This window comes from Hippopotamus amphibius, chromosome X, assembly GCF_030028045.1.
Source record: "Hippopotamus amphibius kiboko isolate mHipAmp2 chromosome X, mHipAmp2.hap2, whole genome shotgun sequence".
Taxonomy (NCBI): Eukaryota; Metazoa; Chordata; class Mammalia; order Artiodactyla; family Hippopotamidae; genus Hippopotamus; species Hippopotamus amphibius.
Genome location: NC_080203.1, coordinates 118,359,624 through 118,375,609, shown reverse-complemented (window position 1 = coordinate 118,375,609; position 15,986 = coordinate 118,359,624). Strand labels below are relative to the sequence as shown.

The following is a 15,986-nucleotide window of genomic DNA, read 5'->3' as shown; positions in this document are numbered from 1 at the left end:
TGAATTTGTGGCCATAATATTCCCAAAGATTAATTCATTCATTAACTCATTCAGCTGATATTTGCTGTGTACATAAAGTCAGCCATGCACTGGGGATTCAAAGATGAATAAAACATGAATCTTCCCTGGAAGGCAGTCATAACCCAGAGGGAAAAAACAAAGGGATGCAGTGCAGCCATTTTCGGTAAGTAGGAAGGTGTGAACAAAGTGCTGCAGTAGCCCAACTGAAGCCCCAGCCTCTTCCTGGGAAGTTACATAAATATAAGTGACATTTATGCTGAGTTTTAAATGGTGAAGGGTCATCATCCAGGGTTTCTAAATGCTAGTTATCCCCACCAAATACCTGACACCTTCTCAAATCTACATCTGAGATCTGAGGGTTTATATAAATCTCCCAACTCAGACCCAAAAGGCCCCAAGTAACTTCAAACTTTAATAAGCAATAATTGATCTTTTAAAAAAATATTTTTTATTTATTTATTTATTTATTTATTTATTTATTTATTATGGCTGCATTGGGTCTTCGTTGCTGTACACGGGCTTTCTCTAGTTGCGGCGAGTGGGGGCTGCTCTTTGTTGCGGTGCACAGGCTTCTCATTGTGGTGGCTTCTCTTGTTGCGGAGTGTGGGTTCTAGGCGCTCAGTAGTTGTGGCACACGGGCTTAGCTGCTCTGCATCATTTGGGATCTTCCTGGACCAGGGCTTGAACCCGTGTCCTCTGCATTGGTAGGCGGATTCTGAACCACTGTGCCACCAAGGAAGTCCTGACAACTTCTTTATTTAACCTATAAAATGGTCCCATTACATGGACCCCCAAATGTGACAGTATTCTCTTGGATTTAAAAACAATGATAATGAAATATTTAATCCTGCTGAAGTATATTGCAAAAAAACCCTGAAGTTACAAAAAAAATTCACGTTTTATATTTTCTGAAAATGACAGTAATTTAACTTGTTAGCACTTGTGTAATACCTTAAAAGGCATTGTATAAGTCTGTTAGCCTTACAATGTTCAACTTAGTTCTTAGTTACAAATACCCTTATCTTCAAGTATGTGGACTTAGTCACCATTACTATCTATTAACTTACTCGAAGAGGTTTAGAGTTATAAGAGTTTAGTAGAATTTTGACAAGCAAAGGAGAAACATGATGCCGTTTCTAGCTGTGCTTTTGGTTTCATTCATATATAAGACAAAAATATCTAGAGAAACTCTGTTGTTAGACACAGTGACAAAGAAACAGATGTAAAGAAAAATACTTGAAAATATCCTAATTGTGAGCTTTAAAACATATTGATTAACCAAGGTTCTCATTTTATATCATGCACCCACTATTTGTGGCTAAGAGTGAATTAAAAGATCAGTTATTTGCCCTAAGGTATAAGACAAGTACAGTATGGATAGACAGTAGTTGTCCCATCTAGAAAATAAATAAATAATATCTGTTGAGCTTTTATGTATACCCAGTACTCTTCTAGCATTTAAAAGGCATTAACCCATTTAATCCTCACAACAACCCTGTGAGGTAGATACTAATAGAATCCTTACTTTACAGATGGGCTAAATAACTTACCCAAGTAGTAAGTGGTAGAGCTGGGATTAAGTACCCATGAATATTCGTTGACTCTACCAGTGGTACTAGCTAACTAACTGTTATGAAAATAATTTGCTGAATTGTAGGAAAATTATTTCCAAAAATTTCCTTACTCCTTCCAAATTCAAGCATTTGATTTCACGCAAGCAGAACTAGATCTGATTGTGTATGTTCTATATGTTTTGTATTTCCTGGCGCTTTAATAGACACGCATTTACATAGACATGGCCCTAACACATCTTAGAGAAAGATAGCTAAATTGAGGGGTTGTTAGCAACAAGGTGTTATGTCCTTTGTAAATGAGAGAGCATTAAATAGGTTTTAGTTTCCTAAAAAGATAAAGAAGAGTGATTTCTGGCAACACAGATATAGTAGGTGGAGCAACCTAGATTAGTGATTGCTGGCACTGACTTTATCATCAGCCATACTTGGTAATTACTCCAGTGTGACCTTAGGAATGTTACTCTAGGCCTCAGTTTTTTCATTTGTTAAATGAAGATGATATCTGCCTCATAGACTTTTTGTGAGAATTTAATGACAACACACTGTAAATTGCCTAGAAAGTGCCCAGTATGTGCTAGTGCCCAGTATGTGCTAGGTGTTTCTTTTCACTACTGTAGGAAAATCATTTCCAAAAATTTCATTACACCTTCCAGATTCAAGCATTTGATTTCAGGCAAGCAGAACTAGATCTGATTGTGTATGTTCTACATGTGCCCAGTATGTGCTAGGTGTTTCTTTTCACTATTGTCATTGTTACATAGAGACTTTCATGTTGCTGAGAGAATAGATCTTAAGTGTTTTCACCACAAAAAAACTATAACTATTTGAGATGATAGATGTGTTAAGTAGCTTGATTGCAGTCATCATTTCACAATGTATACATATAATATCAAATCATCATGTTGTACACCTTAAATATATGCAATTTTTATTTGTCAATTATACCTCAGTAAAGCTGGGGGAAAAGACAGTGAAAGAACTGAAATATCTCAACATGTAAATAATAATAATAATAAGCCATTTAAAAGTCTTTGAAGGTGGAATGAATAAACAGAAAGTTCAGGGAAAAAAAAGAAACTTTAATGTGAAAATAAAAGGAGGGAAAAGGATAGCATTAAATCACTTTAACTATTTGGTCTCATCTGCTCATGCTTCAAAGGCAAAGGTTCAGATTTGATGAGATCAGTTGCTTGACAACTTTTCAGAATGGTAATATTTCCCATCAGCTTTCCCTTTTCACTGTTCACAGACTCCGTGCCCTTGCTGTTCCATCACAGCACATTTCTGCATAGAAAACTGCTAAAAGGTAGACACAGCTGGCTGAGTCCCTTTGTGGTTGTGAGTGGTCATATTTTATAAGAATAGGATAAAAAACATTTTTTTTACAACAATATTATAGAATAGTACTGGTTTGAAGGAAGTCAGACCTTTTATGATTTACTGAAAATCCAGGACCTCACAAAAAGCACATGAATGATTGCAAGGTTGGTATTTTACAAGTGCTCCTCATAAATGTTATTTGTACACACTGTGCATTGAGGAAAATTAATTTCTGTAATATTATACCTGAACATTTTCCACTGGCATAGTTGGGACAAGAGAAAACCAAATACCATGTCCCTTTTATCCACATGACTAGCAAATGACTTGAAGTAATTTAACAGTGGTGTGATGAAGGATCTATGGGCAGTGATACTAAGAACTGAGTTTTATCAGTGTGAAGTAAGGATATGGTCTGAAGGTTCCACGTCTCTCATACTTCAAAATCAACTTTCTCTGTCTTACAACTTCATTCTATCTTTGGGGCAATTAAGTCATAATTAATAGCATTATTTCAAACATTTCTTAAAGGTACACATAATACATTCGCATTTCTTTATTTCCAAATAAAAGCTTGTTCCCTTTCCTGGTGATTTTTGAATATAAATTATCTTCCTTATGAAATAAAAGTTCAGCTGTCATTCATCAGCTATGCTAGAGAGAAAAGAAAATAGGATTCTAACCACAAGAAATTTCTGTACTCAAATAAAGTGTACTACTTCCAAAGCAGAACTAAACATAGAAATAGAAATTAGTGAATAAAAATGCAGGAACATGAGATATGTACTGTATTCATAGGAATTCTTATTCCTTTGGCCTTATTTAGTACATTTCATAAAGACTGGATGTTGGTTAGCTTCACAAAATAATTTTGAATATCAAGTTGATGGTGATAAGGGACCATGTAACTGATGGAAAAGTAGTTCAGCAATATTTTGGCACAGAAATGGAAAATAGTCTGTTCCTAATGTAGAAATTAGAGTAATCACCTAGGGAAGGCAGTCTTCCTTAATTTGTATAATTTTACTGCTAGAAATAGAGCATGAGTTTTGAGGTCAGACAGACCTGAATTTGGTGCCAAGGCTTGGCCTTTAATAACTGATTGACCTTGTAATTGAGTCAGCCTCACTGTGCCTTTGTTTCTTTATCTGTAAAATGGGATAGCAATACTATTTTAGTGTTTTTATGAGGATTAAATGAGATAATGTATCTCAAGTACTTAGCACTGATTTTGCCTCATAGAAAGTACTCAAGAAATGATGCCAGGGACTTTCCTGGTGGTCCAGTGGTTAAGACTTCGCCTTCCAATGCAGGGGGTGCGGGTTCGATCCCTGGTTGGGGAGCTAAGATCCCACATGCCTTGCAGCCAGAAAACAAAACAGAAGCAATGTTGTAACAAATTCAATAAAGACTTTAAAAAAAAAAAAAAGAAACCATGCTTACAAGAAATGGTGCCTAAATGGCATAATAAATTACTGCTGCTCATAAATAAAAGTGTCTCAAAGATTGTGAAGTGCTGATGGATCAAATTAACACTTCCTTCTTTCCTGTGGAGGGACTTAATAAAGAACAAAGGAATGGAAGTATTCCCTTGGTTTGGTCCCTCTACCTACTCAATAACCAGCCATTTAAATCATACCAATTAAAAGAAATATAGAGTTTACTTGTTTTGTTTTTTTTAAATTTATTTTTATTGGCTGCATTGGGTCTTTTCATTGCTGCAGGCTTTCTCTAGTTGGAGTGAGTGGGGGCTACTCTTCGTTGTTGTGTGCGGGCTTCTCATTGCCATGGCTTCTCTTGTTGCGGAGCACAAACTCTCGGCACCTGGGCTTCAGTAGTTGCAGCATGCGGGCTCAGTAGTGGCTCGCCGGCTCTAGAGCGTAGGCTCAGTATTTGTGGCACACGGGCTTAGTTGCTCCGCGGCATGTGGGATCTTCCCGGCCCAGGGCTCAAACCCATGTCCCCTGCATTGGCAGGCGGATTCTTAACCACTGCGTCACCAGGGAAGTCCTTGGTTTGGTTTTGAAAAGTAAAAGGAAGAGCATCAAATAGCTCATAACACTAGAAACCTCCGTGATGCAAGTCTTCTTTTAAGTTCTGTTATTGAAATCACTACCTCATATGTTAGGTGGAAGGGCCTAGTTATAACCTCTCAGCATCCAAATTTTGAAAACAATTCAAATCTCAAACCCTTTTAAAGTTTAAGATTAATTGCTTTTAAAAAAGGGTAGAGAAAATAATGTGAAATAAGTTAAATAGTTGGAGATTTTCAAAGAAATAAAACCTGGCAGGAGCAGATTGCCCTGAAAGAATTGAAGGTACTAGGTAACAGATAAAACAGTAAGATTAAGAGAAAAAAAATTTTAATAAATTTCCAGAATATTAATATGTGGATAAAAAGGAAGAATTAGCAAGCCAAATCAACAAAGCTGATGCAACTATTAGAGGAAAAGAAAAACTCTTCAAATGAATTAACAAAAAGATATGAACTAGGTGAATTAGTGCTTCCCTTAAAGACAAAATAGGCAAGCCAAAAATAGAAACAGTCCAATTCAGAGATTCTCAACTGGGATCAGTATTGCCCCCTAGGGGACATTTGGCAATTTCTGGGGACATTGGGAGTTGTCATAAATGGAAGTGGAGGTGCTACTGGTATCTAGTGAGCACAGGCCCAGGATGCTACTCAACATCCTACAATGAATAGGACAGCCCCCAACAATAAAGAATGATCCAGTCCAAAACATCAAGAGTGCTGCTGTTGTTGGGATACCAAATTGTACACTCTAAATATATGCAATTTATTGTATGTTAACTGTATCTCAATAAAAGTTCTTTAAAAAAAAAAGAGTGCTGCTGTTGAGAAACCCTAGCTAAATTAAGAAGAACCAGTTGCAGACAAATTGAATAGGGAAGCAAATATATATGACTGGAAAATCAAAGAACCCTTTTATGACATAGGGCCAATTTCCTTTTTTTCATTCAAATAATCTGGGAACTTATTGATCTGTAAAGAAAGACTTGCATTTACTCACACTTAGCATATTTTCTGGGTAGAGGTAGTATAAGGTTGTGAGTATCTGAGGTGACTTACCCTGCTCTACAGTAGAAAACCTAATCATGACATCCCCTGGAACAGCAGGGAACTCATTGTTCCTAGTTGAAATCAGAATGCATTTTCCCTTGATAGGAAAAAGATATAATAAATGGCAACTAGGTGAAATTTAAATAGAGTGGTTAGTGTCAGCTCTCAAATCACAATGTGGCTTAAGTAATCCAACATTTTCCTATGTATGTTCTTCAGATCACTAGTTCTAAAAGAAAAATCTTTGTAAAAGAAAGAGGTTATGTGGTTAAATAAGATTTTATCTCCCTCTTGGAGATTAATAAATGCACATTAGCATCTAAAGGCTTTTGAAAGTCTTGTTGAATTGGGATTAGCTTATTCTTTCCCAAATGTATCTATACATTGCATCTTTTTTGGTTTTGGTCACAAAATACTTATTACCCTCCCAATGGAACTAATGTTAGAGGGATTGTATTATGAAAAAAGGTGAAGTAGACTTGCAGCTCCTCTTAAAGACCTATATACCAATGATAAAATTTTTAAGTTGCAAACAGCTGACTTAGATAAGCATTTGGAAAAGCCTCTTTTTTTTTAGCATATTACTATTTTTTTTTCATTTTATTTATTTATTTATTTATTTATTTATTTATTTTTTGAGGTATACCAAGTTCAATCCTCTGTTTTATCTCTCTATTCTTAACTTGAAGTCTACCCCAGCAGACAGCTTGCTGAATGTCATCTTCATTTTTATTGTCCAGAAAAGCCATTTTCTAGAGGAGTAAATCTTATTCGTGATGAAAGTCCAAACTAAAGTAATAAATACTAACAGGAAAGATCAGTGCATGGCTCCTCATAAAATTACTGGTATCACTGCAAAACAATTTGCTAGAATCATGGAGGAAATAGATCCCTGGGGATAGAAAATGTCAAGTGTTATATCCAATCTTGTTAAAAGAGAGATGACTAAAAATTATACACTCATTATCTTAATGACTGGAGACATTAGAGGAAATAATTAAAACAATATACAGCCATTTAAAAGTATACATATGACAACCTAGCATCACTTTATAAATAACACATCATGTCAAACCAGTTTATTTTCCATCTTTGTTAAGGGATGGACAACAAATACAGTTACATCTACAGTTTATGTTCTAATCCTCCATTAGTTCTTTACCTAGCCTTTAAGAACTTTTTCAAGAGTTGCAAACTGGCTGGGAGTATACTTTTTAAAAAAGCAGTAATCATGCATGTCAGTGAATTATTTTTTAAGAAAAACGAATTGGATTTTTGTGTAATGCAATGGTCTTGAATTCATCACTGAGGCAATTTAAAGTAGTGAAAAGAGTGCTGGGATAGAAATTCAAAGTCTATATTCACGGGCTGACTCCAAAGCTAATTATTGGTGAAATCCTAAGAAATTAACTGTGGTGTGTGTGAAGTTTTTCATCTCTACCTTTCTTGCTACCCTCACTGACTAATATGATCCCAAAGGGAAAAATATATGAAAGGAATTATAAAGTTATTATAAGATGTCATTTTGTTTATTTCAAATGAGGGTCTCCATTTGATGGTCTTAATCATTGTCCTTTTCACTTTTCATGAGAAAGGGTGACTGTCTTCTATATGTTGATAAGATTTTCAAGACATTGCTTTACTAAGATTTAAAAAAAATAGTTTGCTTTATTGTAGTTTTTCGACTTGAAAATGGGATATTTTTAACCAAATAATATTTATCCCACATCATTTTTCTTTCCCACAAGTGTATTGCTGAGCACAGCAGGGAGACAAAAGTATTTAGCATAGCTCATTGGAGAACCCAAGACTCTTTTGCCACTTAGACAGTATTTAAACCATCTGAATCCTTCCCAGTCCTCCCACACCCCTCTAAAGTAGAAAAATTGTCTCTATGCACAGTGGCAACATTTCAACTAAAATAACCTGTCTTTCTGAACTCCACTGTGTAGGGCACATTTGCTCTCTTGGTAGAATGTAATTTGGTTTAAAATGTAATTAGCCTTGGAATCAAGTGTTAAAAGTTCCCTATAATTTTTGATGCAGTTCAAAACTTTCTCCTTCAACAATTTTTATGTGACTCCCCATTTGAAGTCTAGATCACTTTTAGGAAGCGTTAGGAAAATTCAAAAACAAGATGTAGCATATTCTTTGAAATGAGATTTTAATTGTTTTTGTTCTCCATTAATGCAACTGAAACGATTTCAAGTTAATAATCATTAGGTTTGCACTTGATTTATATTATTATAAGGCATTAAATCCAGTAATTAAATAATCATCACATTGTGATGTTTACAAGCCACTTTTTTCCCCAAGCTCTTTTATCCAGAAATGAAATTTTAAAAACATGTCCCTAGAGATCAAAGTGCCCATTCTTACTTATTTTATTAGATCCATATATGTTGCCTCTATCCTTAAAAAATTATAGACTTTCCATTTAATTCAGTTCTACTCCTCTTTAAATGTGTGATTCTCTACCTTAAATAACCTCCGGATGTTTTCCTAGAAATGCAGTCAACCATCTGAAAGTAATTTTTCTGTCTGGTATGTGGGGAGTTTGATGGGTGTATGTGGCATGCTTATAGCTTAACATTCCTTACTACACTCATTTTCATCAAAATATTGGCTAAAATATTCAGAACGGATGTGTATATGTGTGTATGTATATATTTTTTTCTCCTTAGACTCTAGAGAAAGCTTCTTTTGTGAGCATTAAAGGGTACATCACACATAAGGAGAAATTTCTCTGCAGTCTTTTTTTTCAACTCTTTGGCAACTGTAATAGAGACGATTACTTCTCAGGTGCTATATATCACCGTGAAACGATTTTAGCATGTTGTGGACAGAGTTTTAAAAAGGTGGAGAAGGGATACAATTGAAAAAGGCAGCAATTCAGTAGTATTTCAGCATACATCATGAGTAGCTTAATATGGGAATGTTTCTAGATAAGATGAACCCAGTGACAGGGCAAGAATAAGGATGCGGATGCAGAGAATGGACTGGAGGACACGAGGTTGGGGCGGGGGCGGGGTGGGCGAAGTGGAAGCTGGGACTAAGTGAGAGAATAACATAGACATATTTTCACTACCAGCTGTAAAAGAGATAGCTAGTGGGAAGTTGCTGTATAACAAAGGGAGATCAACTAGATGATGGGTGATGCCTTAGAGGACCAGGACAGGAAGTGTGGGAGGGAGTCGCGGGAAGGAGGGGATATGGGGATATATGTATAAATATCGCTGAGTCACTTTGGTGTACCTCAAAAGCTGGTACAAGAGTGTAAAGCAATTATATTCCAATAAAGAGCTTAAAATAAAATAAAATAAAATAAAATAAAATAAATAACCAACAAGGACCTACTGTATAGCACAGGGAATTATATTTAATATTCTGTAATAATCTAAATGGGAAAAGAATTTGAATAAGAATAGATACATGTATATGTATAACTGAATCACTTTGCTGTACACCTAAAACTAACACAACATTGTTAATCAACTGTGCATCAATATAAAATAAAAATTTTGGGACTTCCAAAAAAAAAAAAAGAAGAAAGAAATCAGGAGGCAGGACTTCTAGTTCTGGCTTGGTTACCAAACAGCTCTGTAAGGCTCAATTTGTTAGAATAATGAAAGTGGTTAGTTAGGTTCTTTAGAAGGAAGCTAGGGAGAGAAAGTGAGAGGGAGGGGAAGGTAAAGTCGATGGGAAGGAAGGGGAAGGAAACTTTGAAAATAGAAACTAATGATATAGCTTGGACCTTTTTTAGTCCAGTGTATGAGGAAGGTCCCCTGTTGACTTTCTTAACAAGTAATCAGTAAGCAAATATTGAGCTGTTACTGTCTTAGGCACTGTGCTAAGTGCTGGAGATACCATGGTAAACAACAGAGAAATTTTTGTTCCTTTGTGAAATTTACATTCTAGAATGGGGACAGAATTCAAAAGCAACTAATTTAATAAATATTTATTTGACTATACATGGCATGCTATGAAAAAAACTACAAGAGAAAATGAAAACAAATACAGAGAAACGCAACCTAGAACAAGATCAAGGAGAGTATCCCCGAGGAAATGACATTTTTGCTTAGCTCTGAAGGACGCATGTGAGTTTAGGAAGAGAAGAGGAGACAAAAACCAGAGGAAGACAGAATCCTGGGTGCCAGGTGAAGAAAGTGTTTCAAGAAGGGAATAATCCTCTGTGTCATATGTTGCAGATAGATCAGAAAAGTCAAGGGTTCTGAGAATTGTCTACTGGATTTAGCAACATGGAAGCACTAGTGACCTTGACAGCAGTAGTTTTAGTGGAGTCGAGGGGGCAAGAGCTTAATTGGATGAGGTTCTAGAGAGAGGAGAAACTTCCACATATAAGTGAGATCATACACTATTTGTCTTTTTTTGTGTCTGGCTCATTTCACTAAGCATAATGTCCTTCAGTTTCATCCATGTCATCACAGATGGCAAGATTTCCTTCTTTTATGGTAGAGTAATATTCCATTGTATACATATACCACATTTTCTTTATTCATTCATCTATTGATGGACACTTGGATTGTTTCCAAATCTTGGCTATTGTGAACAATGTTACAATGAACATGAAAGTGCAGGTATCTCTTCGAGATACTAATTTCATTTCCTTTGGGTATATACCCAGAAGTGGGGTTGCTGGGTCCTATGGAAGTTTCTATTTTTAATTTTTTGAGGAACCACCATAATGTTTTCAATTGTATACTTGAATTTTGCTAAGAGAGTAGATCTTACATGTTCTCACCACGCATACATACACACGCACACACACATGCAGATGGTAACTACATGAGGTGAAGGATGTGGTAACTTGATTGGTAATCGTTTTGCAATATATGTGTGTGTGTGTGTGTATAAAATCACATTGCACACCTTAAAAAGTCATGCTGTAAAGCCTTAATGTATAAAATTTTAATTTGTCAATCATACCTCAATAAAGCTAGGGAAAAAAAGAGGAGGAGATAAATTGGAGACTGAGAATAGAAGTGAGACTTCAGGAGTTTTTCTGTAAAGGGAACTGGAGAAATAAAGTGGTAATGAGGTGGCTGTTTGTTGTCAGAGAGATTTTTTGTTTTTAAGATTGAAGAAATTACAGCATGTTTGTATGCTGATGGGAATCATTGGAAAGAAAGGGAAAAATTGATGCTACAGGAGAATGTAAGGTAGAATTGCTCAAGAGATACCCTTGAGCAAGAAAGAGGGAATAGAATCCAGTGAACAGCCCAGATATTAGAATCTCCCTAATGTCTAGCATCCTTTCATTCAAGCATTCAAAAGAAATTTAATGAATACCCACTCTGGGTCAGAATCTTTGCTAGGAACTTTCATAACAAAGATATATAAGACCTAGTTCCTGCCAAAAAGTAGAAAAACCTATGAACAGACGGATATAATACAGTATAATTAAGGATCATATATACCAAAGGCACTAAGAAAGAGCTAAGGGAGCCCAGGAGAGTGAGCAGTTAACTCTGCCAAAGAGCATTGTAGCATTTGTAATAGCACTGAAAATGCTTTATTGTCTAAGGAAAAAGTTGGTTTATTTTCAAGCAGTTCTGTACACTAGTATTAAAACAGCAATTTCATATTAAAACAGAGTATTAGATCATTACAAGACATTCCATCATTGTCAATATTCTTTTTTGTTCTTAATAGATTACCAGTTTATTAAAAAAGGATATAACTCAGGAACAGCCAGATGGAAGAGATATATAGGGCAAGGCATGGGGCAAGGGCTTGGAGCTTCCACGCCCTCCCTAGGTGCACTGCTTTCCTAGCATATCCACCTGTTCACCAGCCTAGAAGCTCTCCAAACCCTGTCCTTTTTTGGTTTTTATGGAGGCTTCATTGCATAAGCACAATTGATTAAATAATTGATCCTTGGTGATTAAACTCAATCTCCAGCCCCCTCCAGTTGGGAGATTAGGTGGGGGGGGGGGGGGTGGGACTGAAAGTTCCAACCCTCCGATCACATGGTTGGTTCTTCAGGGAACCTGCCAATAATTGGAATATTACCCAATGTCTTTGCTTCCAACAGTGGATCCCTGTCCTACCCTATCTCGCTGATGTTACTACTCTCCCCAATTATCTATTTATTGTTTCTTTCCTTTCTTAGAATAGTTTTTATCAGTTTATATATGTCCTCTATAATAAGCTATTTAGTTTGGCTTGTTCCTGGATTTTCTAAAACTCCTATCTCCTGATGCTCAGTCTTCTTTTTTTTTAGATTTAGTATACCTTTATTTTATTTTTTAACCATTTTTAAATTGAAGTATAGTTTTTTTTCAGGCTTTGATATGTTTTATTGGAGCAAAATTTCAATGAAAGGTGGCTTTTATTTACAGAATTTAATGTGTGTGGGGACTGTCCAATCCACTTGCACCCAAGTGTAGGTAACCGTTAAGTCTGTTTATGTATTTTTCTTATTTTCAATTTGCATACAAAAAGTTTGCTTCACATTCATAAAAACCCCAATAGTATAAATGACAAACCCTCCCTCGCCCATCCCTTAATTAATTAAATATAAACACATTTTCATAAAGCATAAAATTTAGATTGGTTTAATCTTGAAATGTAATCCAGTAAGACTAAAAACTAAACATTTCAGGTCCTGTACCAAATAGTAAAATACTCAAAGGATTTCAAGATCGTTGGACTGATTAACATCAATAAGAGAACCTATTTTTGATGTGGTAAAAGAAATGTGGTCATCTCCAATTACAATTTCAAGCTCCTGTCGACCAAACCTGTCAGGGGAAGGCCACAAAGCATCATCTTCTTTTGTAATTTCACTGTCATCAATAATTCTCTTCAGTTCTTTCATTACACTCTTGTGAACATAAGCCTCCTTTCTGATCATGATATCATTTTTATAATTGCTGTTGTTGGCATATCTAAGTTTTCCGTCCAGCCGAAACTCAAACTCCAGAAACTCGTGTCCAAACTTGCCCTGTGCCCTACATAGTAGCACAGGTAGAAGTCACTGGCCTTAGCCATCTTTGTCCCCGAAAAGCCCACCAAAGGCCCCTGAAGTATAGTTAATTTACAATGTTGTGTTAGTTTCAGGTGTACAGCAAAGTGACTCAGTTATACATATATATTCTTTTTCAGATTCTTTTCCATTATTGGTTATTACAAGATATTGAATTATAGTTCCCTGTGCTAAATATTCTTTAAATTATATTTAGTGTTCTGTTTGTGTTTAATTGCAGCTAAGTATAGTTAATTATTTTTAAAAAGCTACTTGCCATTAAATTCAGAATAAAATTCAAATAAAATCCAAAAGTATTTATCTTTGATCTCTCCTACATTTATTAGACTACAATAAGAAATATAGTACACAATTCCCACCTCTATAGAGATTCCAGTTAGAAAGCTCCAGATGTGCAACAGATATGAAAAGCCAAGTAACAGAATAATAATTTTAACTATGAGATACTAGCACAGACTTATCACAAGGCTTATGATAGCATCTCAGATGAACTCTATAATTCATAAATGTTTCATGCTTAGAGGAATAAAAACATTTCTGTAAGAGGAAGTGGTCCGCAAAATTTTTAAATGGGCTTTTATTTTATCTTCATGTTTTTACTATATTCTTGACTATTATTAATTTTCATTATGAATTAGTAAATATAAGCATTATTACATAAAGAGATACCTTACAATTTTCCAAATTGTTTTTCAGACACTTATTACTAATTTATGTACAATCACATAGGAATGAGTCAGATATGTTTTAATTTAAAAGGTCATACAAGCATAAAAATACTTTGCATGTATTAATAATAGTGTACATTTGATTTAAATCTAACAATAATGCATGTAGAACTCTTTCTCTTACCAACAACATTACAGCATCAAACCATAAAGATTTTTTTCCATTTGAACTTTTCTGTCTTACGAAATTAAAACACTGCTGTATACAAAGAGTGGCAAACATTTCCAAGCTGTAATCAAAGATCTGTATATTTAGAATTAGAAATAATTTAAGCCATTGTCTAGTTTTCAATTTGCCGAAGACTATTGTTTATATAAGAATGCTACCTTATGTTATTATTTTAACTGTTTTGTTAAATCTACTTCAATATTTTAGCACAAGAAATTTATAAAAAACATTGTTTATAAGCAATATTATTTGTTATAAGTAAACAAATAATACACCTAACTTATTAAAATATTTATTTTGATTTGCATTACTAAAATTAAGAGCTTTATAACTAGTAAAAGCAAAAGCTTGATGTCCTATAAAAGTAAATTTTAATGAAGACTTTTTATCTCAGTTTTTTATCTAGTTCAATATATCTTCCTCAATTCTGTATTAGTAATATACAGTATACTTCTGTTTAAAAAAAAATCACTCCATAAAGTCAGTGTTTAAATCTTTTGCAAATTTTTTCCAATAGTGAATGATATAAGCAGACACAGCAAAGGCTTAATTACATTCTTTAATGATTTAGTTCCATGAAAATCTCAGAGAATAAGATGTAAAATACAAGTACAATTACATATTTCGTATTCTTTGTGAGAATTTTCTTCTTATTTTTGTGCACATATATTTGACTCCAAAAAACCAATCAATTCTTTGAAAACTATCAAACTATTTTCTTTTATAGCAAGAGAGATCAAGTTAAACAACTGCTTATTTGTTGGATTTTTCACTTTTCAAAATATTTTCTTGGTGATATGTAGAAACAGTGCTAGAGCTGTTAACTATTTCAGTTTCAGTGCCCATGCTGAAATGGAGTTTATCTTAAAAACCAGATTCCAAAAAAAAAAAAAATGAGTTGTAAGAACTTTGAAAATATAGCTTTCACAACATTGAAAATCTAGTATATTTCTCATAATTTTGAGAATTAAACAATTTAATACTTATAAAACACTTAAACAATATGTGGCATATGGTAAATGACACATACATGTTAGTACCGTTCTGGTGATCATCATAACCATCTTTATTATTATGATCCAGTCCCATGTGAGTCTTTAATTTTCATTCGTTTGGAATTTATTAAGCAACTTTTATATGCTGGACATTGTGCTAAGTATCCTTTTTAAACTTGTGTGTGATTTTCTTTCGGCTGTTTTGTGCTTCAAGAATTTCAAGTTGATCAGAAATAATACACTGCAGCCTCACCAAAATGCTATCCTTAAAGTCTGTGCCATGAGTTCTGCTTGCTAAAGCAAAATGCTTTTCAGTAAGAATACAGACCTAGAGGGAAATGGGACAGGCCAAGACAGTGATTACTTGGATCTGGAAACTAGAGTTGACAATAACAAAAAAGATGCTTGGGCAGAGCCAGCTTTAGGCCATAAAAGAGAGTGTAGCCATGTTGCAGAAGAACGGTAGTATTCAAAAAAGCAGATAGGCGTTATGAGGCAGTGAAGATGGGAAGTTAGTGTTGTGGTGTTCCAACATGAAACAATGGGTTAATGTTCTGGTGGGCAGGTTAAACACGAGGCGCTACTATCTTGGAGACTGGCTATCAAGATAAAGACACTTGGGCATTGGGGAGTAAGACAGATCCAGTTATTGAAAATGAAGTCACTAAAATAATGATCCTCTTTGTAAAGGACCACATTCTTAAAGTCTGGGGCTCCTAAGAGAGCAAACCTGGGCTGCTCTTTATTACTTATAAAAAGTGCCTTAAGTTTGCATTATCACCTGGCCAATTGCCACAGGCAGTTTCACCTTCTGGCTCAAAACACACATATTTTTCACCTTCACAAATGCCAACCATAATGTTGCATATGAGTGAGTGTGTTTTGCAGACTGTAACTAAAAGTCAGTTTAAGTTTGAGCGGACATGGGGAAGAAAAACAATGTGATGTGAATTTTGTTCTCTGTGTTTAGGCAAGCTACGACCTATATCTATGCCAGTGGAATATAATTGGGTGGGGGACTATGAAGATCCAAATAAGATGAAGAGAGATAGTAGAAGAGGTAAGTGTTCTAGAATTTCAGTGTAGGC

The 15,986-nt window shown here is 34.9% G+C and overlaps 1 protein-coding gene and 1 pseudogene across 4 annotated transcripts in view; one reads left to right on the top strand and one right to left on the bottom strand.

The window, feature by feature from the left end:
• CNKSR2 (connector enhancer of kinase suppressor of Ras 2) overlaps window positions 1–15,986 on the top strand; it is a 281,792-nt gene that overhangs the window by 178,754 nt on the left and 87,052 nt on the right. For 2 of the 4 annotated variants that reach the window (XM_057719236.1, XM_057719234.1), the window contains one exon: window positions 15,869–15,958. The exons of the other annotated variants lie outside the window; for them this stretch is intronic. In XM_057719236.1, coding sequence (XP_057575219.1) covers window positions 15,869–15,958 — 90 coding nt within the window. The remainder of the gene's footprint in view (window positions 1–15,868; window positions 15,959–15,986) is intronic. 4 annotated transcript variants of the gene reach the window in all.
• Window positions 12,566–13,011, bottom strand: LOC130842570 (protein mago nashi homolog 2-like; annotated as a pseudogene).